Consider the following 27,977-nt stretch of genomic DNA (forward strand, 5'->3'; position numbering starts at 1 on the left):
TGAAGGAACACCACCACGCTCATTAAGCTTCCCCACTTCCGCTTTAGTTTCCTCATTGCAGCTGGCACGCAGAAAAACATCTAGATGTGTGTGGGTTCTATAGGGAAGGGGGTGTGATGTGGCGGGGTGGGTAGTTAGAGGCGTTGAGCGATTTAGTGATGTTACATAATCCTTTCCTTTTGTCCGTTTATATAAATGTGCGAAGTCATGGTCTACTTGAGGCATGTTATTGCATTTTACAAGTCCTCCCCGACAGCGGCAATAGTTGACAATAATTTGAAAGTGATGACAGGCTTCTTAAATGGCGACCAGATGTCAGGACACATTTAGTGAGTTCTTTTCGCCAGCGTTCCGTCAGTGCACGCGCAGATGAATCAGTTTATTTACAGTTAGCTGAGTTTTCCCACGCAATCATCAAAACAGTCGAGGTATTTCATTTTTGGAGCTCGAGCGAGAAGAGGCAAGCTTATTTCGGCACTTCCGTGGAGTACCCCAGCAAGTGGGCTAGTGTCGACAGCACCAGGTAGAGAACACTCGCATTAGGTGTTAGTTTAAAGTGCAACATTACTTCTACTTCCTGTGAATGCTCTCTCTATACGGCATTTGAAGACTTGAAAGAAAAAAAATGTTTTTACATCCGAGGCATTAAGCATTATAAGAGTACAGTGGTTCCACAGCAGGATTGGAAAGAGCAGTCTCGTTATCCTTCATAATGTGCACGCTTCATCGTAAAGAAATATTTATATCTATAACCACAACCATCTAAAAGGCTCAGGAGCTCTGCATCGCCTTTGCGATTAAAAAAGTGCGTTTTATCCAACTTTTCTAAGCAAGAGGACACTTCCTTATCCAGGTGTAGCTACCACTATAACGGCCCTTAGAATCGAGAGTGTGCCGTAGTTTTATGACTAATGCAGAAAACAGCTGGGGGGTTTCTCTTCCCATATCTACAGAATGGTCCTATTCTGACCTGGTGATCCATGGTGACCTATCTCGTAGATCAGGGGTTGGGAACATTTTTTCCCCTGTGGAGGTTTATTTTGATGTTTAAACTAGCCGGCTATATTAATATACAGTGGAACCTCGGTTAACGAACTTAATCCGTTCTGGAAAGCTGTTCGTTAACCGAAATGTTCGTTATCCGAAACAATTTTTTCCATAAGAAATAAAGGAAATAGATTTAATTGGTTCCCAGCCCCTGTTGACTCGCTATTTGAAAGTTACAGGCTATATATATATAGGTATTTGTTTTAATGAGAACAGTTATAATGCAATATAAATGGAGTTAAATAAACATAAAAACATTAACGAAAGCATTTAAACAGAAAACTTGCCGTTTTGACGGCGTGGTTGGAAACAGGTGTGGGGAGGAAGGGGTGGAATTACTGCTTTGAATCCCCTCTCCATGAGCACACGTGACATTATAAAATCGGGGAGACTTCCCTTTTCTGTAGCTTTGAGGTTAAAGGAAAAAACTTGTCCAGTGTCTGCTTCTTCTGCCTTTTTGTAAAACTCTTCGGTAATACGGACAGACGCATGTTTGAAATCATTTCCTTTTTCAATTCATTTGTTGGCCGCGTCCTTGTCATTACCTCACTACTATTAATTGCTCCTTTTTTGGAGCCATGATTGAGGATTATCTTATTAAATAAAGCAATCACTAAATAAGAAGGATGCACACAGGTAAGGAACGACTGATCGTAATCGAGCGCGAATGATTACATGCTGGTCGGTCACGTGTGGTTCACGTGGCTGTTCGTTATCCGAAATTTTGTTCGCTATCGGAGACAAATTTTTAACGAAATTTTTGTTCGTTATCCGAAATTTTGTTCGCTATCCGAGACAAATTTTTAGCGAAATTTTTGTTCGTTAACCGAAAAATTCGCTATCCGAGGCGTTCGCTAACCGAGGTTCCACTGTATCTAAATAACTCATCTTTATGTGACGGCTTGTGCTGTTTCTTCAACACCACAATGCTTATTTTATTATTTCAAAATGTGCTTCATTATTATGACTAGTATATAAGAAATAATTTATGTTTCTAGGGCTTTTTTTTAAATTTAAGGTCGTGCCCACGGTTGCGTTAGCAGCACCGGTCCACATTATTTCGCTGGGGCCGGACGATCCACATCCCTGTCGTAGATAAACACTGGTTACAGTCGTAACACTGGCTTTCTGGGAAGCTCTGAAGAAGGAAATGGCTAGAGTTATCGTTACTGTGCCCGCAAATAGGCTTTAGTCGAGTGCTGCTCTCTCGCTCTCACCCTGGCTAGTTCAAACCTAGCGGAAAGACACAAATAATCGATTCTTGCTCTGTGCCGACTGTATATGTGTATGTGGGATAGAAGAGGAAAAAAAGGCTCAAGGGTGGGGTCCACTTTCGAGGATTTAATCAAAGAGACGGAAAACGTCTTGTACCTTGAGCTTCCCAGCGAGGATAAGACGAGCTTTGGCCACATGTGAAACGGGTCAAGAGTCGAGTGAAACGGAGCCAGTGAAAAGCGGAGAGGCGTGACGCAGATGGGTTGTGGTGGTGATGGAGGGAGGTCGGGTAGACACCGGGAGAAAAAAAATATCAGTTGATGACGTAATCGCGTAGTCATCCAGAAATAGGCTACGACTGTCGACAGCAGACGAAGCTTTATGGAAAAGGGTTGGTGGAATGGGAGGGGAACTGCGTGTGTCGTTCACCTTCTCTCTCTCACACACATATGCAAACATACACACGCGCGCGTTGTTTGGAAGACGTTTTCCTGGCATGCTGGGATGATTTCCGGTTAACGAAACAAAAATCTGGGGCTGGCAGGATGGTTCTTGGTGGCGATGGGATAGTAATCAGGTGCTGTTTATTTCCTGGTGTCGAGCAGGCCGGGTTTTCGCTGCACGCCCGTGAATCAATCTGGCCACGGCTAGGTTCGCACAGTGCGGCACGGACAGGACAGACCCTGCTTTGATGACGATCAGATATCCCGCCAGTTCACAAGCCGGGGTGCAACTGCAGGCTAGGCTAGGCAACACATGAAGTAAGTTCTTTTCTTTGTGATAGCGCGTCCAAATATCTCTTTCAGCGCTCATCACCTCAAAAAAAGAACAAGAGAAGGCAAAGGGCATCTTTCCCCGGAAGCGAGGCTATACAATGTTGCGCAAAGGTGCTGATCCTCTCGTCATTAAAGTCTTTCAAAGCGCAACGAATATTAACGGACATTTGTTAGATTGCACAGATTTTTATTAGTCTGATTATCTGAATTCTGAATGGGTATTGTTTTCTTGCTTTTTCTCGACAAGCGTATCTCTCTGTCCGTGAAAGGTCCATCTCTCCGTTTATTTAAACATTTGTGAAAGGGTCTCGGAAAATGTTTCTTGATCAATGCAGCTATCCTATTTTCTTTCCTCTCCTTATCGCATACACTGTTTCATTATATTATGAATTTATCACGCAAGCAGTTTCACGTAAAAACGAATTTCTCTTCTATGCTTGAATTCACACTCTTTTGCAGGTGACAAATCTAGACGGTAGTGAATAGCTTCCCCTCTCATCTAACGGGTAGATTCATGTCAACGTAAGGCATCGAGTGCACACTTTCCCGTCTGTCGTCGCCAAGGGGGTCTGTGGTGCAACTTAAAACACAACGGCTCAGCGCGCGTGCATTGTCAGGCTACACACGTGCAGGCAAAAACTACTTTCCTACTTTCGTGGCTCTGCTTCCTTGCGCGCGTGAACAGCACCTGAACTGGGGCTATTTTTAGCCCTGTGTCTGCGAGCTGCGCGTCGAGCACCGCATCGGACCATCTGTCTTGCTCCTCCGTCAGGTTGTAGGCAGGTTTCGGGTACACCGAGCTTCGCTGTCTTCTCGCTCCTTCATCTGGCCAGGTGTGTTGCAAATGGGACTCACCTAGCCCTTTTTGCTCACAGAGCACGTGTTTGTCGGAAAACTGTGTAATAGCTACCTGGCCCCCAAGCCAAAAAGGGTTCCTATCAGTGAAAACTGTGTCGTGCGACGACAACGTTTTCCAAGAAAAGGAAAGGAGAATCGTCTGCTTGTTATCTATTCATTGCCGTGTGATGGAGTTGTAGACTGCTGCGAGTAAAGTGAAGACTGACTATCAGACTCCAGCAGGTCCAGACTACAACGGGAAGCTGTCGACGGCCATCGACCACTTTCTCTACTTCTTCAATACCCTGGCACCCTACCCACGACGGTGGAGGGGTTTGTTATACGCTGACTTTTATTATTCTGTCCTTCGCGACACTTCCAGAAGGTGAGTGCAGCTCGTGCCCTTGCATGCTGGCCAACCCAGCCAGACAAAAGAGCAAGCAAGTACGGAGGCCTCTGCACGTGGACTTCTCGGTGTAGAGGGCGGCGTTCAGCGCTTCCCTTGTCTTACCAACAGCTTGAGGGATGCGACGTGCTCTGCAAGTTCGAGCACGTGACAAACTTTTGGACCAATCGGCTTCGTCACCTTCCACCATCGGCTTGTGCTAAGGGGCAATCGATCCCATTGCTTCCGCCCTGAAGCCTCCGATCGCGTGCCGCGGAAAGCTATAAATATCTTCGCACCAGAGCAGCCGGCAGTCTCTCCATCGGTGGTCTATTTCTGTTCCGCTGATCATTAGCTCCCCTGCATGCGTCTCGCTTCTCCATCGGGACGGCGGAAGACAAGAAGCCTGCCTTTTGCACACTCGCAGACTCGCAGCAAGTTGTTCCAAGTTTTCGCGTGAAACACGACATACAGCACGCGCAGGCACATGCAAGGCACACACCAAGAAATCGCTCCACAGAGTGGCTGAAGAGGGATTGGACAGACGAGCTGGTGGCTTAATCGTTGTCCTCATCGGAGTAGTTGACGTCTTGTATACCTATCTCACACTTCAGCAGTGCGTGCGCTTACTCATTCCAGCACAGCGATATCTGGAGGAACAGGAAAACAAAAATCACACAGCACCGTGTACTTCTTCCCTCGGGGTTCAGTCGTGGATGTAGTAGTCAGCGGTTCCTCAGTCGCACGTGCAAAAGTTGTGCGAATTCTCGTAAATGAAGACCGACAGCATTCAAGTAAGGAAATATCTCCAGTGGAGGGTCTAACATCTGATGTGAGTGAGGACGAGCATCAACAGTGCAGTGATTGTTACCTTAACCACGAAAGCTGTGCACTAGCTTGACGGCGTGTAGCACCTTGTCAGCACCAGCAAGTAAAAGTGGCCTCGGGTCAGCAGCCTTGAGTGGCCTGGAGTTTTGCACCTGTCCTTTTGCGTTCCAGGAAGACCTTTCGAAGGAGATCAGCGGACTGTACCGCCATCTTGTTTCTGAATATATACGACACCTTTATTTCTAACACTATTTAACCTCCCATCAATAACAACCACCACCTTCATCAAGGACTCTGTGACAACTCTCAGAAACGAAGTACACCTTTATTTTATTCTTTAAAGAGTGAAAAGGTGAAAGAGCAGATACCGGTAGTGTGTTCACACCCGTGTGCGGCGATTTCTGCCGCTCGGCGAGGTGACCAAGCAGTCGAATCGTTGTTGTTGTCGTCGTAACAGCTGTTGTTGGTGTTTGCGACGAGCATCCTGGCTGGCGTGAATATGCCTGAGGTTCTTCCTCCAACTTTGATGGTGCCAGACAGCGGCAGTACCAGTAGCAGCGACTCTCCCAAAGTAGGTGGCACAATTATTTAAGTTTTTCATTGGAAAAAAACAATCAGTTATTGTAAATCAGTTATTTTTTTTTTCATTGTGTTGTTTCTTGCCAGCCTCATTTTGAATTCAGCTCCTCCCCAAGCATTGGTCTCTCACCTCACGACATGTTTGTAGTCAGTGTTCAGTATCATCGAATAGTCGACTTTACTTTCGACTCATTCTTCATTTCATTGAAATCTTCCAAAAATAGTAATATAGGGAAGACGTAAGACTCATTATATTTTCCCTACACTCCCTCTCCCCCGTCCACCACCACTACTTGTAGCATAGACACTGTGGTGATCTTTAATTAGCTTAACGGTGAATTTCTGTTTTATTTGTTTTAATGTTTAAGCTTTTCATGTGCTTGAAGTCACTGAAATAATCCTCTGTAAAGATAGATCATCACTATACATACATTAAATTATTGCGATCATCCCCATAGATACAAAAATCACTCAGAATTATCTTCCGCAGAAGCACAGGCGACCTTTCTAGTAACAGAAAGCACTGAGATCACCAGAGATAGAAACGCCCTCATCCACAGAAACGGATCTCTGAGACCATCGTCCGTAGCAACAGAGATCGCTGAGATGACCTTCTGTAGAAACGGATGTTACATAGGTCATTCTTTCGGAGAGCAGGGATGTTGTATCCTATGGAGACTTTGTCTTCAAGCGCCGAAAGGTGGTTTTGGAACACTCAGTGTGCTTCAATAATACCATGTAGCTAGCGTGGACAGTAGTGAGCTGCCAGCACTTCATTCGTTTTGGACAGTTCTACCTCTTGAACTAGCCGGTGCAGGTAATTACAGTGGAGAAGGCTTCCTTAAAAAGTTGGTCGAAAGTATAATGTTAAAATTGTTGCTGATGAAATCGTGATACATGTATTCTTATCTCTATACTGCATACATGTTAATCCGTATACTTGCGTTTATATAATATATGCGATCAGCAATACTTTTAATATACAAGCTCTTAATATATCTCACGGTACGAAACCATACTTATCTCTTGAGTTATTCATAGTAATAGTAATCAACCTCACATAAGGATTAGTCATTGTGGAAGTTGAAACTCTTATGAACTGGATGATGATTCAGATCACAGCTGAACAATGCTTTAATTCCACGTGTGTTGCGTGGGTTGGTGGAGGTGTGTGCATGAGAAACAACCCGGATGCGCGTAGTGCACCGACGCACCTTGCTATCTTCACAGCTGCTTACCTGACCTTCGCTACCTAGATGATTGCACTGTCGAGAGGACTGTCTGCCTTGCCATGATGCAGCCTTAGTTGCTGGCTCGGTGTAAATACCAATTCCTCCTCTCCCCTTTCCCCCTCCCTCCTCGAGAGTAAACCTTTGTCTCTCGCCTTGTTCTGTCGTTTACCATTTCATCTCTAATGATGCTGAATGTTTTCATCGTTGTGTACCCATTAGCGCCTGATGCACTGCTTACTCCCCGAGCCACGGAATCATCCAAGCCTGCTCTCTCATCGTCAAGACAACGCTAACATGGCGATTGCAGATTGTAACGCTTGCATTCATCGACAACATTCAAATGATCGAGTGCCTTTATTGTTCACTAATTGTGTTGAGAGGTCACGTTTACCAGTTCCTGTATATTTATAACTTATTTCACATCGTGACTTCATATTGCGCTTCGTTCAGATCTTATGTCACGTGGCGTGACTAACTTGTTTTCCTTTCTGTGTGTACGACTGGGAAAGACGACTTCCAGATCGGGGCTAGGCTCTGCTTCGTCAATAGGCTTGCTTGTGTCAATCTTACCTGCGTGTGGGAGAGGCAGAGGAAGGAAAAAGGGAGTGTGGAAGAGGGCGAGATGGACTCTGTTACAGAAATCGAGCTGGGGAGGTGGGGGTCGTCCTTACTCGATGTTTTGATTCTCGTTCTAGAGTTTGCCGAGGTCCATGAGGTGATGTCTGCAGCCATGATTGTCTTCTGCTACCTGGGCCAACTCGCCCCCGTGCCACCCACACGTAATCCAGTGGAGCTTATATATATTATTTTTAAAAAAGCATATACTTACACAAATATGTAAATAAGGAAATCGTTTACTGTTACTCGACACTAATTTCAAAAGTGTTAGCGACGTCCTTGCATCATTCACTTCATCATGGATAACAGGGTAGAACTTTTTTTTCACATGTATATTTTTGAGCCCATCGGTCATTTATTTGGCAGACGACAAGGAGGAGGATGCATTTAGCAAGCGTTGGCTGCATCTGTCATTCTGCGACTGTTGATGCTCGAGCACTGGTCTTGCGGACTTTTTCCCAAGCGAGCGCTTCGATCGGCTTCTAGTTTACAGTGTTAACTGGCTGACTGTCGGCGGCGCCACTGATATGCCATGCTCTCCACCTTTTTTTGATGCCGCATTTACCGCAGTGACGCACGTCACCATCGATTGCAGCGCCGAGAAATGATGTGGGCGTTTTGCTGCCAGCCGAAGGGCTTCCAGCATCGCTTGCATCACGTGAGCTGATTGTAGCCATTTTTATTTTGTAAGTTATTAAACTTATAAACGCTTAAACGTGGTGCTGTAGTTGAAGTGTTGGTTTTACTTTTTATGCTTATTGTAATGATGTGAACGATATTTGAACAAGCTTTATGGTTCAAATCACCAGCAGAATGCAAACATTTGCGCAGTTTGGATCACTCTCCATGTTTGTTCGTCATTATTCTTCCTTTCTTCGCTTCTCATTCTCATTTACCTGGAAAAAAGTATCGAGCAGTGGTTGAAGGAAGAACTTCCGTTGTTATTTTAGTCTTTGCGAAGGGGTAAGCTTAGATTATGTCAGCCACAGTACAGCACTGCTGTGCCACAGTCGAAGGTCCCCTCCGCTCTACAATGTCAAGGTCGAAGATGTAACGACCTTCACATACTATGTTAACGTTTTTCAGAAATCACAATGAACTAGTAGAGAAAGGACAAACCCGTATGTGTGTGTATTACCTTACATAATCTATAGCACACGGGTTGTAAAGGAAGAACTTGTTTCCACCCTCTACAGTGTGTCGGGCGTAGCGGTCACCTGTCAAGATCAGAGACGACGTTGAGAGGAAGGTATGCGCATGCGCGGAGTACTGAGAGTCTCCGTAGGTCGAGCTGTCGATAGTCGCGCTTTACTAAGAACTGCTTCTACTGGTTGATTGATGTTGGTGCCTTTGTTGGCGACCCCTCTGTGGCTGGACTGTGAGAGGAGGGGTTTGCGGATTATAATGTTTGGATATTCATACTATATCATTGGATATTACGTCGCCCTGGGTAAGGGAGTACTACTTCATCTTTACATCTCCCCCAGCGATTTCTCTGAATATATATATATTCATCTTTATATGATCATGTGAACACTTTCCAAACAGTTGCAAACTATGTGCCTTTAATGCATAGACATTTTACCTGTTTTTGATTTTCTTTTTTCTACCTTGCTTTTTCTTGGATATGTCATATCGGCATATAGGTCAGGTGTTTTATGTGTTTTTTTCAATGACACCTATTTAGCTTCACACTATCTACTGGCATTATTAAGAGTAAGTGGGGTTTTTTTTCACTCCATGGCAGTGCAGGGACAAGCTGTGGCCCTTATCACTCTGCCAAAGGTAGATAAAAGGGTAGATGTCGCATCACAGTCTTGTCAAGTTTCGATCAATCGTGATAAAGAAATATCAATACCTGGCTGTCACGTTAACGTGACCATATGTTAAAAGCTGTGAAATGTTGACAGCTGTTGTCCCTTGCCTTTGTTACATGCCCTTTCCACGACAATAAATGTTTATAGCGCTCAGCTTGTTAGTTCCCTTGACACTAGGGCAGCCTGGTGGCGCATACCACCAGTACAATGGAGGTTTACTGTCCCGGGTTCAGTTCTCGTCTCGGTACGCTCTTCTTTCTCTGTATGTGCTATCTGTTTACAGCGCTGGCTGCCCTGCCGTGATATGGCCTTAGTTGCTGGCTCGGCGTAAAACACCAGCCTCCTTCTCGACAACAAAGCTACCTTTTGGTGTCCACCATATTGTCACTGGTTATGCTACACATAAGTATGGCCAGTGTAAAAAGTACAATTCAGTACAAACTGGTCATTTTTTTGTGCTCAGTTTAGTCTGATTATGATTGAAGGACAGAATGAGGTCGAACAGAATCTCTCGCAGGTGATGTCTGGGGATTTGCTTCTGATATCTGTGAAGCTCCCGTCCTTCCAGCGATTTATTACCTCGGTGGTATGAGGTTTCCAGTTACAGGTCGGTGAGGACGCTCTCCTCTGAAGTTGTGAGCATTAACCCTAAGGATATGGTGTTGCCCCCGTGATAATTTCACCACTTTTAATTTACTTTTTATGTTGAATGAACAGTCATGCATTTTCAGTAGGTTTGCACCTAATCTAGTCAACTATTGCATAACTACGAGAAATTAGCTTTTTCTTTGCGTAGGGAAACCCAGCTCAAGACAGCAAAAAGTTAACAAATTTTCACAGTATTTTCACCCAGCAATTTTCGATCTGCCTGGCTGGCCGCATTCATTTTTCATACTCTCATTTCCTCTCGCCACGAGCTGTAACAAAACTAGCTGCATGACACAGAGCCGCAAGGCGAGAAGATGCGAAATTTCGCGTGATTTTAACCTCACGCCATTATCCGCCATGACGCTCTGCGTGTCTTAATTTTTTTCCTTTATTCCAAAAGAATTATCATAATAATTATTTCTTCGTAAAGGAAATCTTAAACACGAAAAATAACTGGTCACGTCTGCTTTTGTCATCGGTTTGCTTCATGCTGACCTTTGCCTTAGACCTCCACGTGATCAGTCCCTTATCAAATGAGAGCCCTCCATATTTCTTCGCTGCACGCTTTTCGAAGCATAGCTAAATTTCATTTCTTCTCTGAGCTTCACGTTTTCTTTTAGAATAATTTTAAAAGCGAACTGTAAAAGAGATTATTTACGATCGTAGTTAATTAAAATTCGTGCGGCATTCTCCACTGACTTGATCCTTGAAATTTATCTTTCAGCTCTGTTTTCAAGATATTAATTTTTTAGACAAACAACATCGTTGTTGTATGTTGACGAGGATGTGCTGCATCGATAGGATGAGCTATGGAACTGTGGAAAGAAGTCAAGTCACGTGTCATGGAGGAAAACAAGGTTTTTTTTTATAGAAGTTCCTTTTCTGTCGCTGACGAGCTGGTGTGTCTGGTGCTAATGCTCGCCGAGCCAAATGCCGCATGGGGGATATAAAGACCATTTTTTAATCATACCATTTCAGCTGTGAATAAAGGCTGCTGTTATAAATGTCTCTTTCTATATTTCTTCTGTCATTTATTTTTTTCATTTTTTATTTTTGCTCCTGTTTGTTTTTCTTTCTTTTCTATTTCTTTTTATTTCTGTTTTCCTTCTCTTCTTGCTATTTCTTCATTTTTTTTTTACCAGTTTTCTTCCTTCTACGTCTCTCTTTTCTCCCACTCCGTCCTTGTCTTTCACTGTTAGAGAAAAACATCGGTGCCTAATGAAAGTCCAGGCTTGTTTGTCACTGTTTCTCGCTTTTTGATTACATTTATGTCACTATTTTTTGTGGGGGGTTTTTTGTTTGTTTTTTTGTTTTTTTGTTTTGTTTTTTTGCCATGGTTACGCAAATGTCAATGTTCTTCTTACTCGAGCAGCTACACCGAAGGTGTGATGGGCGGTATGCTGACTCCAGCAAAGACCTTGTCTCGCTTCCAATACAGCAGCAGTTATTTAAAGCAGCCTGTTCGTAAAATGCAGAATCGACATGGAGCTGCCAACTTGTGGTTTTCTTCCTGTAGAAGTTTCTAAAAGGTTTCTGTGCTGTCACTCATTTGCTAGTGCGTGCATAAACATACTGAATGTGCTCGCAAAAAAGACTGGGAAAGGAGGAGTTCGAGAGGGGAAAAAGAAAAGAAGAGAATGAGATTGCAAAATAAAATGTAAATGTTCACGATCCTTGACGATACCTGATCCACCCTTAAATTGTTTTTTTCTCTAACTTCAGTTTTCTTGAAAGGATGTTTATGATGGGATTCTATCTAAGGGCCGCTTGAAGGACGGCGGAGGTTGCGCGACTGAAGGAGTTTAACGACACAAGTATGGCGCGCATGCCGCCTCTTTATGAGCGGGGTCGTGTATGGAAGGCCAGGCGGGTGGGTGGGGATGTTGGTGCAACAGTTTAGATGGGAGGAAAAAGCTCCAGTGAGATGATGGCAGCTGGAATCTAGAACTTTCGAAAGGATTTATGTGGCATACCGGGCGATACAGAAGAAAAAATGTATGGTGTGTTCCATTTTCAGCTCCTGCTTCTGTCTTTGACAAGTTTTGTATTTATTTTCCTTCTTTGTACTTTTTAGGGTAATCCATGTGATGTCTAAGGTGATTATTTACTTTGATGCATTTTGTTGTATAGGGAATTTAAGGGCGCTTGTCTAAAGCATCGGGAAAAGAAACATCTGCCCGTGGAATCGTTTGGAATGAGAAAGATTCAAAGAGAAGACGGAATACTGTGGATGGAAAACCCGCGCGATACACCACATACAAGCTCTCAGTATTCCACTTTTTTGTGTATGCGCATGAGATTTACAATGTTGGTCCATAATCACAAAATTCTTGTCTTGTGAAACTTTTAATCGTCTTGTGTGCTAAAGAGAGGGTATGGGTGATGAAGAGATGGACAATAGATATCAAATGACGTCTGCAAACCTCACCGTACCCTTTACTTATTTATTTCGTTTGTCGTTCATATTTACAATGATATTGAATAGACGACATCGGCATAGACGAAGAGTATTTGTAGATTACTTTTGCAATGTTCTCGACTAGCCCATTAAATATATGGTCTTTTAATTTCACTGGTTTGCAGACGTGTTGACCTGTTTAGTGGTCAATGTCTCCATATTTTATTGTCCATCAGATAACAGAGCAATGAAAGCACTGCATTAGTCTTAAAAGGAATGTAGCATCTCCGGATCCTGATAGCTGCTTTCTGTTTGAACTGCAGGCGTAAAAAGTTTTCTGTGCTCTTCATGAAGTTCTGTCATGCCGGGCTTTGTCTGGGGCACTGATGTTGAAGTCACCCCAGCCTTCGTGTCTTAGGGCATTGACAGTCATCCCGGCTTTTCATCATCCGTGGGGCATCGAGTTTCTAATACTATCCTTCCAGTCTGGGGCACTGAGGTTGCAGCCAAAATAGAAACGTTAATAGCATTGTGACTTTCGTTAGAAAAGGTCTCTGCTAGAAGATAAGTAGTCTGCCCCTGTTTACTGATGTTCTTTATTGACAAGGACAGTAGCGGTCGCTGTGTCATGTCGGATTTTGTGTCGTCTGTCGTGTATTGATATCCTGTTACACTGCGAGGCTGCGGATTCGTGTGCAGGAGTTGTTTTGCACGTGTACACTTGCGTGTCTACATCTTTGATGGCTCCAAGTCTGGTATCTACCGCAGGCTAGTGTGTCTATTGTGTTTTCCGGCTAGGATTTTTTTTTCATTTCGGAATAGTTAATGACAATGTTAAAGGTTTCCGGAAAACAAGTCCAACAAATAAAAAATGGAAGCCTGTTGCATAGCAGTGATTACTTTTTAGAGCAATTGTATGCTAATATACCACTACCTGTACACTGCTTGCGACTAGTAAACAAACATCGCTGGTTTCAACCATAGTACGTACTCTGTCTTTTTTTTTTGTGTGTGTGATTTCTCAATCCTAGTGCAGAACTTGAAAACTGACTGATTCTAGAAGTTTCACTAGAATCATGCCATGATGCCCATATGAAACGCTCAAAAGCGTGCACATTGTTTCCTTTACTTGAAAATAGGGGAAAAAGTCAGATTCTTTTCTGGAATAATAATTAAAAAATTGCGTAGCGATAGAAAGGCCCAGACAACAAGCAAGAGTTCCCATCTCTGACAGACGTGCAATGAGAATGGAAATCTTCTGCGTAGGAGGCGCCATGTTTTGTTGGAGAATCGGATATTTTTAGCTCCTCCTCCTTCTTCAGAAAGAATCCTCAACAGAAGAGATTAGAGGTCTTCTTATGAGAACCCAATCACTTTGACATCTTTCGATCGATCTATTTCGAGCTAAGCAAAGAGCATATGCTCGCGCTCGCTTGACAGATTGTCACCAGAACACTGGCTTGCACGTTTGTGTGAAATGCGCTGTATAAGTGATGTTGTACTTGTAAGCTTTGGTATTATGTGAAGCAGCAACATTGCCCACCCTTCTGTCTGTCTCTCTCTCTCTTCCCTCTCATTATCCTTTGTGCTATCCCGCTCTCTCACTTTCTTTCCCTCATGTTGCACTTTCGTTGCCTCTCTCTCGCTAGCACAATTATTTATTGTATTCGCACATTTCAGGGATGATGGTGAGCTAACGATAGACTGCCTGTGTCCTCTATCATGACAACAGCGAATATTGCCTCCGCGTGAATGACAAAGCAATGACCTACCTCCTGATCCCTCCACCACCTCATCTTGTGCTGTGTTTTTAATTTCAATATCCCGTGAACCAATTGGCACAATGGGTGTCTATATATAGACTTTATATGTACCGCGGCAGCGCATGGACCTACACTGTATAACCGTAATACGATCTGACACACACGACTACCTCAGCCTGGCAAGTACCCTTTGTTACCTGTCACCATCCCTCGTCAGGTCACATTCCCACGGGCACAAGGCAGTGATAAAAGACTGGACAGACAGGAGGAGAGGGAGGGGGGGGGTTTGGAAGAGGAGTACATTGTACCCTATCCTGTTCCTTTAAAAACAAAGGTTACTAATTCCTATCGTTTCTTTTTTATTTGTTTTTTTTATTCGTCTGAAGCGTTTGTTTTTCTGTTTAACTATGCCTAAATATAGGCAGTATTAAGTGTAAGAACGTAAACTGAGATGTCTGTGTGCGACCCTTGATTTAAAGCAATGAATTTTTTTCTTTCTGTCTTGTTATGGAATGTTTCAAATTTAAAAAAAAAAAATATGCAAGAGGCTATTGCGAGGTTCTAAACTTCAGTGACGAAAAGGGAAACAACTTGTCAGGGAGAGATAATGCTTGAATTCGCTGAAAATGAAAGCCGGCTATCGTCTGATCAATAGGCTCGCGATGAGAACGCGTCGGAAGACATTTTCGGCTTGTTTTATTTTCTCCTCTCAATACCCAACCAAGTTTTTCCGTTCTTGGAATCTTTATTTGTTGTTTTACGATGAAACTTGAATTTAAATCTCAACCACTGGCCACAAATATCGTGAAATTTGAATGTGTGGGCAGCGGTTGCATTGCATTATTGTTGCACTATTTACAGATCATCTGGCTAAAACCAGCTTCCAGTGTTGTGAAGCTCGCTGATGGTGTGTGTTGGGATGTGAAAGGTGTGTGTGTGGGTGGAAGTAGGTTGTTAGGAAAACAAGATTTGGACATGTGGTCACCAAACAACAGCTTAAAAATAAAAAAGTGGCGTGCGCGTATTTGTCACTAGAGGCATTCGTTTCTCAGCAACAAAAACATCAATGTATGCTGTACTTTCGCACGACCAAGACTTGCAGAACATGCAGAATGGAATTTTGCCTTCTTGATCGCAACTTATGTTGCTCTGATATGAAGAACATGACTAAACAGCTTTTCGCAGTGGGTTGTCTTCGCCACTTTCTTGCTCGCTGTTTGTTCCGTGAGCCGACCGTTTACACAGGTTTTTCGTTTTCATGGTCGGCGATAGAGGCTGCGTCAGTGGCACCACACTGATGTAATGCTACGTGCTCCCTTGGTTTGCTACCCTTCCGACATCTGCACGCGCCTCCGCGGACAACCGAGAAGGATCGGGCACTATGGGTATTCGACATGCACGTGCATACACAAAGCGCAAGAGACCTGTGCAGAGATATGCAGGTATGCACGCTGTCTAAACAAGCTGCATCACCACTACATCAACATCAGCTTCGGCATGGAATGCATGCAGCCACGCACGCGCATACCCGTACACACAGGAATAGGAACCATTTGCATTATACACATATAGTCGCAGATACCTGCACAAGGACATTGTTTAGTCTTTTGTTCTTGGATTCTTAACCAAGAACAGCTTTTCACAAACTCGTTATGCACGCACGTGTCAACATAAAAAATAATAATACATAGCATTTATATAATGCACTTCCCCAGCACCAGCCAAGCTCAAAAAGCTTACGTACATACGGGTGCCGGAGAACACACGCACACATGTTTAGAGTAGACATCAAATGCACCGTCATAAACACGCATGCAGAAAAATAAACACACACACACAAGGTGATTTAAACCGGAGGTATCTTTGACAACCAGTTCTCACTGCAGTGGTGGCCGGTGCCTTACTGCGTCGCCGAGTGGCAGAAAGGGAGAGAAGGCGAGAGTAAGCACGTGGCAAGAGACCCTCTGTTTGACAACCTGACAACAGACCTGACTGCTGCTGTACCTCTCTCACGTGAAAGAGAAGACGAGAAGGGAGATAACCAAACCGCTCGCGAGCTAGTAATCACGTACATGAGAGAAGGAGAGAGGAAGGAGTGGGACAGATAAGGACACGGCCCGTAACTCATTTATCTTGTCGCTCTAAGGCAGCGTTCCCGTAACGTTGGACACAGAAGAAAAATCAGCAGGTTTTTGGCTCGAGACCTGCCGCGACGCATGCAACGCACGCGCGCTTCAAACCACTAACTGTTCGTGATTCAGACGCAAACAATGATAAAACACGAAAATACTTCTTCCTTAATAAATGTGAAAACAAGATTTGTTTTCTTTTCAGTTTTTCTTTTTTTTCCAAAAACCTATTTGCTAATCCATTCCAGGCTGTAAAGAAATCCAGTCGGCGAGACATGCATAATAGATTTGCTTAATGACAGGTCTCGTTTCTCTGACGGTAAAGGTCAAATGTGTTGGAGATTCCGACACATCTGACACCGAGAGCTGTGCAGCCTTTCCCATAGCTTTTCCACAGATATCAATTGAGACTGAGGCATGGCTTTCATCTGTTTATTGGCGTTCTGCTCAATGGATAAAGTTTCATGGCTGTTTGTCGCGCACCTTTCAAAACAATAAACTAAGATTTACTGAAAATGGTGTTTACTTCGAATAAAGACGACATGTCTATGCACCTCCTCCCGCCACCTGCACCAAACACCTATATCAAGCTAACACGGCCTGCAGGGTCAAAAAGATCTCTGACACTCCGCACCATGCAACGACAAACGCCTCACCAGCAGAGCCAATCATGTCTGGGTAGCTCTGCCCCCATGGCGACGATTGACGTCAAAGGTGTAAGCACCCGGTTTCCGTGACCTAATTGCAGCTTGACACTGGCACGATGGGTGCCCGCTAGAGGCAGTGCTGCTGCGCTCTCATGGTCCCCGGTTCCATCTGTCAGCGGATAACATACACGAGCAGACATTCAAACACGGGTGGTTCGCCTGCTGTGTCAAAACATTCGCTTTGACTGGCGCGGGAAGATTTCATTCACGAGCCTCCATGTTGAACAGCGCTCAGTTTTTGAGTTTGTAAGGCTGATTGTGGGAGGTGTTGGTGCCGTTCTTATTTTAAAAAAAAAACAAACCCGGAAGATTTTGACTGATTTATTGTTCTAAGGTGTGTTGTCTTGAACGCACAAGTTTTCGGCAAAGTCAACTTAACGGTTGTGACAACAGACACATAAATATTTCGTTTTTCTCATTCCTCAAAACTTATCCTCATTCGTGCACACTCTCACAAGATGGGTGGTGGGTGGTTGGTGGTGGTGAACACAATCACATTCAAGTTCACATCAGTCGGCAAGTCATAATAGGGAATATCGATGGCCTGACAGGACAGGTGTGTGTATTTATCCTGATTTGCGTGTTCGTCTCTTTCAAATTACATTGTTTTATCATCCCACCCCTATTCATATACTATCACCCCCATCAGTCCTAATGCATGTCATTGCGGCGAGACTCGAGCATTATACAAGCGAACAAACCTTTGACCCCCAGACTGTTGTTTGCTTATTGTTAATTCTATCTCACCATCCATCAACACACACAAACATTATTTGCATTCATGCGTGTAAGACCTAGAAAATCGCTATATATGTAAATGAAAAGTGGCTTTATGTCAATTCTAGGATTCGTCCCGGTCTGGAACAAAATTCTTTGTAGCTTTCACTATCGTTGTGTGTAGACTGTTTGCACTCAGCTTGTCTTCAGCGTCGATACATTATCATGCATAGCGACCGGTCATTGGTTATTTTGGCAAACAGTAAATTCACACCTGGGGAGGTCTGGAATGATGCGTTGTTTATCAGGTGTGACAAGTTGTTCGCCGTGCCTCTTATCAATACCCTATACCTCTCTTGTCATTTAAGATCCTTTCCTGTACGACCACAGTCTTCAGGTAATCCAGTGAGGTAGGTAAAAACCGTTTTCGAGAAAGTGCGAGGATGTAAATTTAAACTTACTTTGGTTTTTCCATCTCTTCTTTTCCAGTGCGATTGCTTTGATATTGTCTCCTCCTGTATTCCATGTGTTGATAACCTTCCTTCCTGGAACCTTCTTTCTTCCTGATCTTCCTTTCTTTCATTCAATCCTTGTTCCCTTCCTCTAAACATCTGCAACAATTTGCTTTCTAGCCGAGGGCGTGCCGCTGGTTTTCGTTGGTTCAACTGATTCTCCTCTTGCCGTTTAGCTCTGGAAATGGGAGCTGCCTTCTGTGCGACCTACTGGTCCCCGAATATTAAACACTGCTGTATTCTTGTTGAGCGCCTTGGCTTCATCATCAGTTTGGATGTCAGACACGTCATAGTCTGCGCACGTGTGCGTCAGTCGTTCCCTCAGGTTAGCATGCGATGACGTAGGTTGATGACGGCGTCCTTGCCCACCTGTTTATGAAACATGTTTACACTGCGCGGTCTGCAGTGACAACTTGCAAAGGAAGCACGTCAGCCTCTGCCCTGGGCTGGTTCCCGGTGGTTGGTGAACACGCCAACTAACACTTGGGTACATTTGTTCAGTGGCATACGAAATGAATGTATCCTGCAGGTATCGGGTTGGCATGGAGACAGAACTTTTTATTCTGAGAGTTGACCAAGTCTTGTTAATGTGCTCGCCTTTGAGGAACATTTGCTAATACATACTAGCTGGCAAAATGTGTATTCTATGAAAAATACAAAAAGTCGGAATGCACAGCAAAGTATATAATACTGCCATGCTAATTTTATAAGTTATATGTGCAGTAAAAGTCGGTTTCAATACTTCCTGCTGTTCGCATTTCTGACGAGCTATGGTGGAAAGAAAGATATTTTTAGTTTGTCTCGTTGTCTGTAAAAGGTAATAAATAATACTTATTTCCCCGTCACGTTGGTCTGTTGGGCAGTCTTGTTTATGGAGGCTTGATCGATTATTGACTGATGTCCTGCAACAGTCACAAAAAGCCGCACGATAAATCAATATAAACCTCTAAGTGCCGCGTGCTTCGCAGGCACCATTCGTGGGGACTGGAATGGGTGGGGTGGATTAGAGGTCGCGCCAGTCCTTTAGTGGAAGAGACCGTGGGGACAAGAACTGCTGGAGTGGAATTTGCTGCACAGCGCTGCGAAGTCTTTGCGCGCACACGACTGAAGGCGCAGCTGAGGGGTTGACGTCACTGAAGGTATTAGGATGCTGCTTGCGATATCGGATGACTGCAGCACTTGAGCACCGGCAGATTTTTGTCGTCGTGCTTTCCTGGTATAAGCATGTCTTCTGCTGGCTTTTTGGCGACCTGAGGAGGCTTTGTGGTGTAGATCTGCTGGTTGACAAAGTGTGCGAGTATTGGTCTAAGGAGGTTGATGGGTTTGCTGTAGTTATTCCGTTAGCTGCCGTGAGTGTTTGTATACGGGAGCCAGATGTTGTATATACCTTTTCGGATGAGTAGAAATGTCTGCTGATTGCCCATGTTGGAGAATGCTTACCATATTGGGCATAAGAGCGAATCTTTTAATGTTGCATTATTATTCACTCATTTCTTGTTTTCATTTTACTGGTGTATTATATAAACTACAGTAATTTAGTTACTACTTTTACGACTCTTTGGGGTGATGCAGATGTTACCATTTCTTGCCGTGATATCGCTGGCATGACGCAAAGCACTAACAACCATTTATCGTCTTCGTCTATTTCTTTACTTTTTTTTGTTAGCCCAAGTTTCTGCGACACCCTTCGTATTTGATGGTCGTGTCCTCAATCTTCTATCCATTCTATAATCATCTTTAGAGTTGAAATATACTATAATTTGTGTTGATCTTTTCCTTTTTACACACCATTGCGATTTTGTTATCCACAAAAGCATCGCCGTATTATGAGGCTGCCTTCTACCTCTGCTTATACGCGACTTTAAATCCAGAGAATATTGTTGATAAAATCTCGTTTATCAAGGATGCTTCCGTCTCATTTTGTTTATCCTGCTTAATACTTTCACTTGCAGGAAGTGAGGTTAGTCTTTCACTCGTCATAGTTTACCCTTTTGTGCTTACAAGTGAATTGTAGTTTCACTCAAGGCAGGATGCAAAATATTTCTCAAATGATTGGATGAAGCTTAGTGTAAGAGGCCTTTTCCCACAAAACATTCTCGAGATACGCTCCTGCAAATATCACCATGCACAGAGGTCAGGATTGTGCTTGGATACGTTTTACCTTGTGGAGACCTCAGCCAGTGGAGGATCTGGAGCCAGATTCTAAAGATATCTGTACAAACGTGACGTCAAGACTTTGTCCTCGTTCCGTGTATGGAGACATCTGTTCACCCATGTTGTCGGACGCAGTATCTTGCACTGTCTGTATCCAGTCGCTAGAATAATAATAAAAAAAAAAAACAACTGCAGCCCACTAGTCTTTTAATGTATCTTCTTCGTCTGCTACACTTAAAACGAATGTTCTGGAGTACTCTCCAGCATACGATTTGACGAATTCACTGCTGTGAAGTGTCATTGGACACCACTTACTCGGAAGTGCTTCCAATTTGTCGGTGATTCAAGTCTGAATGCAAACTATTCACCAACATATTGTGCATCTTCAGGTCTTGCATTTTGAAACTTAATGTTTTGAAAAGATTCCTTCTATCTCCACAGTGTTTCTTTAAATAGGAAGCTTGGAGGAAACGCTTTGTGCTATCCCTGCATTTCATCTTTACTGAAGACCCTCGGGATATGCACCAAGAAGTTTTTTTGAAAAGTTATCTGGAAACGAATGTTTAAACAATATAAATGCAAAATCGGTTGCTGCTGGCAAGTTGCAGATTTTTTTTTAATGTGCCACTTGAGCAGCGAACAGGTTAACAGCCCTTGACAGGGGCTCGAGCCTTTCTTGCGTCGACGAATCAGTGACTTGAAGAGGAGAAGAAGTTTGTGACATGCCCTAGCCCCACTACTAACAGACAGAACTTGTCAACCGTGATGGCGCCACGACTGAGCAGGCTTGACTGATTTTTACGCCCCGTGTTGTCTCCAAGTTTCCAGACATCTTTCTCTGTACCCAGTGTTTACGCTGACAAGCATCCTGGGCTTCACGAGGGCACAGCCTAGTGAGCATTTTCCCTTGAACGTGTTCCACGTTGAAGTCGCTTGAGTGTGACGCACCAGGGAGGTAAATATTTTTCTTTCTTTCGCTGCGCTAGACCGTTGTATCGCAAGGCAGACAAACATCGCGGCTTGTAAACTCCTTGATAGAATATATATCGGATTATCGAGCTGCCTTTAGGGGCCACCACAGCTGATCTCGACCGTCTGGCACGTCAAATGTGCTGAGGTTACATTTCAACTTCATTTGTGTTATTTTTAGCAGGAATGTCTCGCCCTCACTGCGCCCCTTGATAACCGACCGAACTCACGGAATTTAAATAACCCTATGCTAAAGTGTACGACCGTCTGTGTGTGTGAGAGAGAGCGGGCGTGCGTGCTGAATTAGTTAATCCATTGTGTGCGCGCGCACACACACACATACACACATGCACATACACGTGAAGGCTTAGGATGTTTCTGATAAATTCTGCTTCGGGAACAGAAACGACAACAAAAGTCAAGGAAGTGTTGACGCTTAAATTTTTAAAGCTTCTATTAATGAGAAAGTTCTAAGTGGTTTCATTAGGAAAAGCATGCTTGGCCAAGTGCTGAAACCAGTTTCAGGAACACACAGAAACGGAAAAGTATCAAAGGTCATTAAAGTGCTGCATAGCCCCTAATCAGTGCATGGTTATTATCTCTATTCCTAATTATTGCTCGTGAAATGACCAACAGAGCACGCTATTGCGATCAATTAATCAATATTTATTCTGTTCCAGGCATAATCTAGGAGAGAACTTTTTTCTTTGCTCACAAAATAATTTATACATGTAAACTTAACATAATGTATGTATAAAAGTACACACCCATATAATGACATTTAACACGCACGCAACCTATACCTTCTCGTACATACACATGAACTTCATCCAATGCCAATGTCTTCTCGGGATCGGCATTGTCGATCTTTCAAACATGTGAGTGGTGATGAAAGTGAACCATGAACGTTTGTTGCTTCACTGCGAAGAAACGTTGACAGCTATTAGACTATACTGTTCACTAATGAAAACTTTAGGCCCGTGTTCTGCCCTGGCTTCGTAAAATAAAATAGGTAAAATATCGAGTCACCCCGAAAAGACTGAAAAGAAGAGTTATAGTTGGTAGGTAATTGGTATTAAATATTTTTAAGGAGTACAAGGCAACGCAGCAACACGCATTATCGAACTTATTCATTCCGTTTAAGTCTCGCATTTCTTTCTCGCCTTTTTTCCCGTCCACCGCACATTCCATCTCTTTCCTACCCTTATCAGAGCTCTCTTTTACCTTTCCTTTTGGTCTCTCTTATTCTAAGATGCATATGTTGAACCTGCTGGGTAGCTGGCAACATGCCGGAACTGAACGTCACAGTCCACTGGTTATGGGCGGCGTGCTGGATGTGTGGCTGGCTGGCGCAACGGCTACCTTTATTCTTTGTAGGCTATTTGCAATCCGCCCGCCTTTCTTTGATCATTTTTTTTTCGCCCGAATTAATTCGGTCAGTTGTTGACCAAAAAAAGAAAAAAAAAATACCCACCCAGAAATCCAGCGCTACGATTCCGACACAGCATGAGAGCTTTTGAATGAGCAAGTCGTTAATTTATTTCACAGTAGTAGCGTAGGTGAATGTGTGGGAGGTTCCGTTCCTGTGCGAGCACTCTATAAACAGCTGTTTGTGAGGCAATCAAATACGCCACCCTCACCACCTCCCATTGCCACTCTCACCAGCACCACAGTGCCCTCGGTGTCACTCAGCGTGCATGACGTCACTCGTCACCTTAGTGCCTCGTCGCCGATGAATCGGACCGTTCCGCTGTCTGCGCATGTGTATCTGCGCGTACGTTTGCTTACGATCGGCTGGGACTATAAGGTGTGTGCACTGCTGAGAGGCCAGTATCAATCCGCTGCCTGCAAGGCCCTTGGACTTCTAGGGTTGCTGGGTCCGCTGGCTGGACAGTTGGCACAGACGACACCGGACAGCGGGTGGTGGTTTCTCGTTGTTGGCCTCGCTTGGTGTGTTTCGTCGATCGTAGCACAAGCTTGGCAGAGCGTTGACAAATTCGCCGTGTATCCCGCGGGATAAGCAGGTAAGCAAACACTTCGGTGTTCGCATTCGTTTCCAGCTGCAAGTAATCTTTAGTCTTAACCTTCAGTCTGTGCGATATCACGATTCGAGTAACGTGATTGTGTGTTTGTGTATGTGTATGCGTGTCAGCTGCTGTTGTCATGCTGAGTAATCTTGGAGAAAAGATGGAAGCAGATGTATTATGATACTATCGACGCATAAAGGCTGTGTGCAGTGAACATTACACTGCCTCGCATCGCCTATCCTCTGAACATCAAGGTTTGTGGCTGACAGTGTGTCGGAGAGAAATGCATCAACACGTTTGCTCCTTCCTGGGGGCGGATAAGTGGGCGGGGCTCAAGGTGGGCGGAATCGGAAGAGAATTCGGAGTTTTGACTTTTGCACTAAGTTTTGCTACTTTGATGGAGAGGTAAAGAGCAGTTTCTCTCCCCAAATATGGCGTTCCTGTTGCTAATCGTGGGATGAATTGGGAAAAATAAACGTTTTACTTTGGCGTTGTTTGTGCGTATTTATATCGTCGGCAGAGGTCTCTGGTTCAAGGCTAAAGTAAGACTAAAGGGCGATAAAAAGCGATGAGTGATGTAGGATGAAAACCTTCGTTTCGTTGGCACTTATCGGACTCTAGATAACACGATAATGAACTTGGCGAGGTACAGGCTACAGTCAGTTCTGACCTATGCTCGCGAGGTATGTAGTTTCTGGTGTCACATTTCTGTGCGGTGAAACGTATCCAGCATCCAACATCGACCTCGAGCTGTCACAAGGCTTGGTGGTAGAATGATGACTACACGAGCCGATAAAACCATCTTTGCTGTAAAGAGAGCTGGTTCATCTACTCTCATAAGCATGCGCGAGAGAGAAAGAACGCAGAAATGGACACTAGGTAGTGAGCCTAGGCTGTACTTCTCAGCTGTGCATCCTGAGATCTGCAATGTACATGCAGTATCATCATCAGATGATGACATTCTCAGGTTGTCTATTGAACTATTGTCGATCGTTAGTTTATGTGCAACCAATACAGATACTCTGTAGAATGCTTGATGTGCAGTAAGGAATGTGACGCGCCATCTTTCACAACCAGTTGTTGCACGTGACAAAGCCAAGTCAGAAAGGTTACTGTCGCCATAACGCGAGAAACCGCGTGATATTGATTGAGAATGCGTCACGTGATCTTCAGGGCCTCCATTCTGTAATTCATAACTGAGCATGTTTAAGTCGCTATCGACGAAGTGGGAGAGATTAGGAAGTAGAATGGCTGTATCTTTGTTGAGTGTGTATGTTTACCTGACTTTACACGTGCAACACGTGAAACATCACATTCTGCGAGAAGCTTGTCAGAGATTGGTTTCCGCCTCATGTTGTCAGAAGTTTCTCATATCTCAACAAAATTGTATCTATAATTCTTTAATTTGTAAGTTTTTAATTGCGAATGGAGGGAGGGGAGAGAGAGAGGTCTTCCGCAACTAGGGTGAAAATGAGCAGCACTGTCACAGATGCCTGCTCCAGAAAAAAGTGCATTTTCGCATATGCGGACACTTTGCAATCTATTTGCAACGAATCGTTATATTATGGTCTTATTATTATCGGGCATAGTCACATATTTTGACAGTATACATCCAATTAAAATGCCTCAATGAAAAACTTCAGTCCAGTGTGTGGAATGATTTACTGTTTTTTAACCAGCTCACTCAGTGGCAAAGTCAGTGAAGTGGATGTGGTATGATGAAATTATGTCAGTCGAACGACCACCACAGTAAAACGAAGAGACCGTACCAGGGTCTCCTGGGGAGGTCTGCGGGCGTTTTAGTGTGTGCCGTTGGCAGTTCCCAAAATAGGTTTACCATACCCTTTTTCAAACCGAGAAAGAGTAGGTACGATTGTTGCTGTTGACGTTGCCTGTAGCATTTTCAATTCTCTTCCACTCCTACCACCAACACTTCTTATTCTCCTATACGTTTTCCTTTCATTCCTTCTATCATTTTTTCGATTTTTTTTTTTCTTTCCTCTCGTTCTTTCCTTCTTTCTTTGAACGGGTCACAAACACACGATATAAAAGCAGTCGTAAGAATGGTAAAATTGAATGCCTTCCTTTTCAAAGACGGTTTGGACAAGAACTTCCTAACAAAGTTCGTCACATATATCACTGCGCATATTTCAGCGCCGCTGCTCGTTGCACAGCAGTGTTCTCCCCTGCCTACAATGACAATGGTAGGAACATGCGAGCTCGCACATAACAAGCTGGTTTTGACATTCGGACAAGGAGATCATCGAACACTTCTCGCCGATCCTTTTCTTCTCGTTATTAGATGAGATGACAACTACCAACAAAGGGACAAATATCTGTCACGCGACGCCCTCGGAAAGTTTCGTTTCGATCAAAGCGTTGTGACGTCAGAGTCGAAGATTTCAAAAGAGACCTGGAGCTCGTGGCTGGGGCGAATTGATTATATAAAAAAAAGCTAGCCTATGGCTCGAAACTAGTGACGAACCGATACGAGCCGTGCGCTTGGATACCCTCGTTTTTTACATGACGGTTGAATAGAATGTAAACAGTGATCTATATTCATAAAAAAGGGTGAGTGCAAGTTCAGAAAACAATTTCAAAGAGGTATGGAAAAGAGGGACTGCTTTAGAATTTGGACGCATTCTTTGTTCTCATTTGAAAAGAGCTAGGAGAAGTGAAGCGTGCTAAGTTTGTTTGCCTCGTTTTGTCAGCATATTTTGAAGGACCGCACGCGCTGATGTGTGTGCGGACGGGTAAAGTATACTTATTGCTTGCCTACATTTATTTGGCTAGAGTTTTATGTTGATTTTGTGACCGAACGTAAAAATAGCCTACCCGACAGGTGTGAACATGCAGCCGTCAATACCGAACATAACTGGCAGGTGATGAAAGCATGACAGTACCCTTATTTACTGATGGAGAGGCTTATAAACCTAGCTATGTGTGCCCGGCATATTTTTAAAGGAGCTATCTATAATGTTTGAACCGAGAATATCAAAGACAGCTGCCTGTGAAAGTTCTAGAGCTGTAGTTACCCCCAAAAAGCAGCAACATATCGGACAGCTCATCCGCAGTGTGCAAGTAACAGATAACAGCTGTTTACTCAGCGTTAAATGTTGCCATTATAAATAGCAAGAACAGCTGGCTTATTAACAACTTCCATGTAACTATAAGTAGCTAAGATGGCAGTCTTCAAATTTTACAGATAGAAAAGCGTTTGTCGGCGTGTTTCTCCATCTTGAGCGATTGATGCCGAAGACGCTCCGCCTGATCCCCCATCGTGTAAATGGTGCTCATCTCTTCGCTGCCTTCAAGTGGTTTTTTTTTAACTCGTTGATAGCACACATAATTTACTGAGACAGTTAACCAGTGTAGGTTTTTGTTCCATTTAAACTTGTAATCTTTTTTTTACGATTGTAGCTTCCTTTTGTTGAAGTATTCTGTAACACGCCTTTGGAAATCTGCGTCTTCGCCCAACCTGAAATAGAGCACGTGCTTTGTCGTCTTGTACCTCGACTTGGCTATCACCTCCCGCCGTCTGATGGGACTCTATTTCGAGGCTGATCACGTCAGCCGTGTACGTCATCGCGGACCGTTAACATTTGATATTACCCGTCTTTGAGACTGTCGCTGAATCGCCATTATCTGTACTATTGTTGGGTTGGACCACTCAGGTGGCCTGCATTTATCGGTTGCAGGTTGCTGCTTGCTATCAGCACAGTTTCGCCGTGTAGCCGCTGAAGTTGTATGGTCTAGGATGTGGCCTGTAGGTCAAGACTATGGCGCTAGGTCTGAATGACTGGACTCATCGGTGTAAGCAAACTTTGGTGGAGAGCCATTTAAAAAATAAATATTATTACACCGTTAGCTCCGAGTTGCTCTTGCACTGGGGGCCAAACCAGTATACATGTACGCAATGATAAATTAACTTCAGCAAAACAGCAGGTTCCCAATAAACATTTAATGCAGCCAAGTGCTTGGTTTATGCCTGTGGCCTTCATTTTTCTCAATACATTTTGAGATTTAGTGCCTTGCTTTTTCCAGCCTTTTTGTCATAACCGTTAAACATCTACGTGTCTTCGCCCACTTTCTCTAATAGTTATTAGACTGGACAAAAATTAAGCAGCTTGCATTTATCGCTTCTTTTTTTTTTAGCAGAATAAACCAGGTCAATCATGACTACAAGATACACAAAAGCAAGGTTAGCACATAGTGCTAACAAACATCCTGAACATTTTAAGTTAGGCCGAAGTAAGAACGTAGTAGTGGAAATCAATTTTATGCCTAATATCCAAATAAAGCTCGACTTCAGTGACATGTACTTCTCAAAATATTTTCCTGAGTTACACACAAACATAATCATGCACAGAAAAGTTAAAGTCATTACGTCACGTTTGTACACATTTATATCCTCACGTTGACGACCTTTTTTTTGGTTGGTGATGTTCATAGGCGTGTATCTCCAGAATGGACGGGGCTATTCATCTACATTTGAAAAAAATAGCATTTTGCTCTGAGCTTGACCCAATCACTAGGGGAAAAAAATTGCAGGTCACCAGTCCTTTAATTTTTAGGCAATGGAGGTCAAACAGTGCTGGAGTTTAAAGCTGTGTTGAACA

At 43.7% G+C, this 27,977-nt stretch overlaps 1 protein-coding gene across 10 annotated transcripts in view; it reads left to right on the plus strand.

The window, feature by feature from the left end:
* Positions 1–27,977, plus strand: part of LOC112563376 (neo-calmodulin-like) — a 143,105-nt gene that overhangs the window by 81,340 nt on the left and 33,788 nt on the right. Inside the window, exon 1 of one of the 10 annotated variants that reach the window (XM_025237313.1) lies at positions 2,861–3,023. The exons of 6 other annotated variants lie outside the window; for them this stretch is intronic. Coding sequence is in view for 1 of the 4 variants with exons in the window: in XM_025237306.1 (XP_025093091.1) it covers positions 5,588–5,659 (72 nt within the window). In the remaining 3 variants the exon portion in view is untranslated. Of the gene's footprint in view, positions 1–2,860; positions 3,024–3,673; positions 5,660–21,142; positions 21,318–23,130; positions 23,356–27,977 lie in introns of those variants that run through there. 3 more of the 10 variants (XM_025237306.1, XM_025237314.1, XM_025237312.1) reach the window with 3 other exon arrangements.

Source organism: Pomacea canaliculata, linkage group LG4, assembly GCF_003073045.1.
Source record: "Pomacea canaliculata isolate SZHN2017 linkage group LG4, ASM307304v1, whole genome shotgun sequence".
NCBI lineage: Eukaryota > Metazoa > Mollusca > Gastropoda > Architaenioglossa > Ampullariidae > Pomacea > Pomacea canaliculata.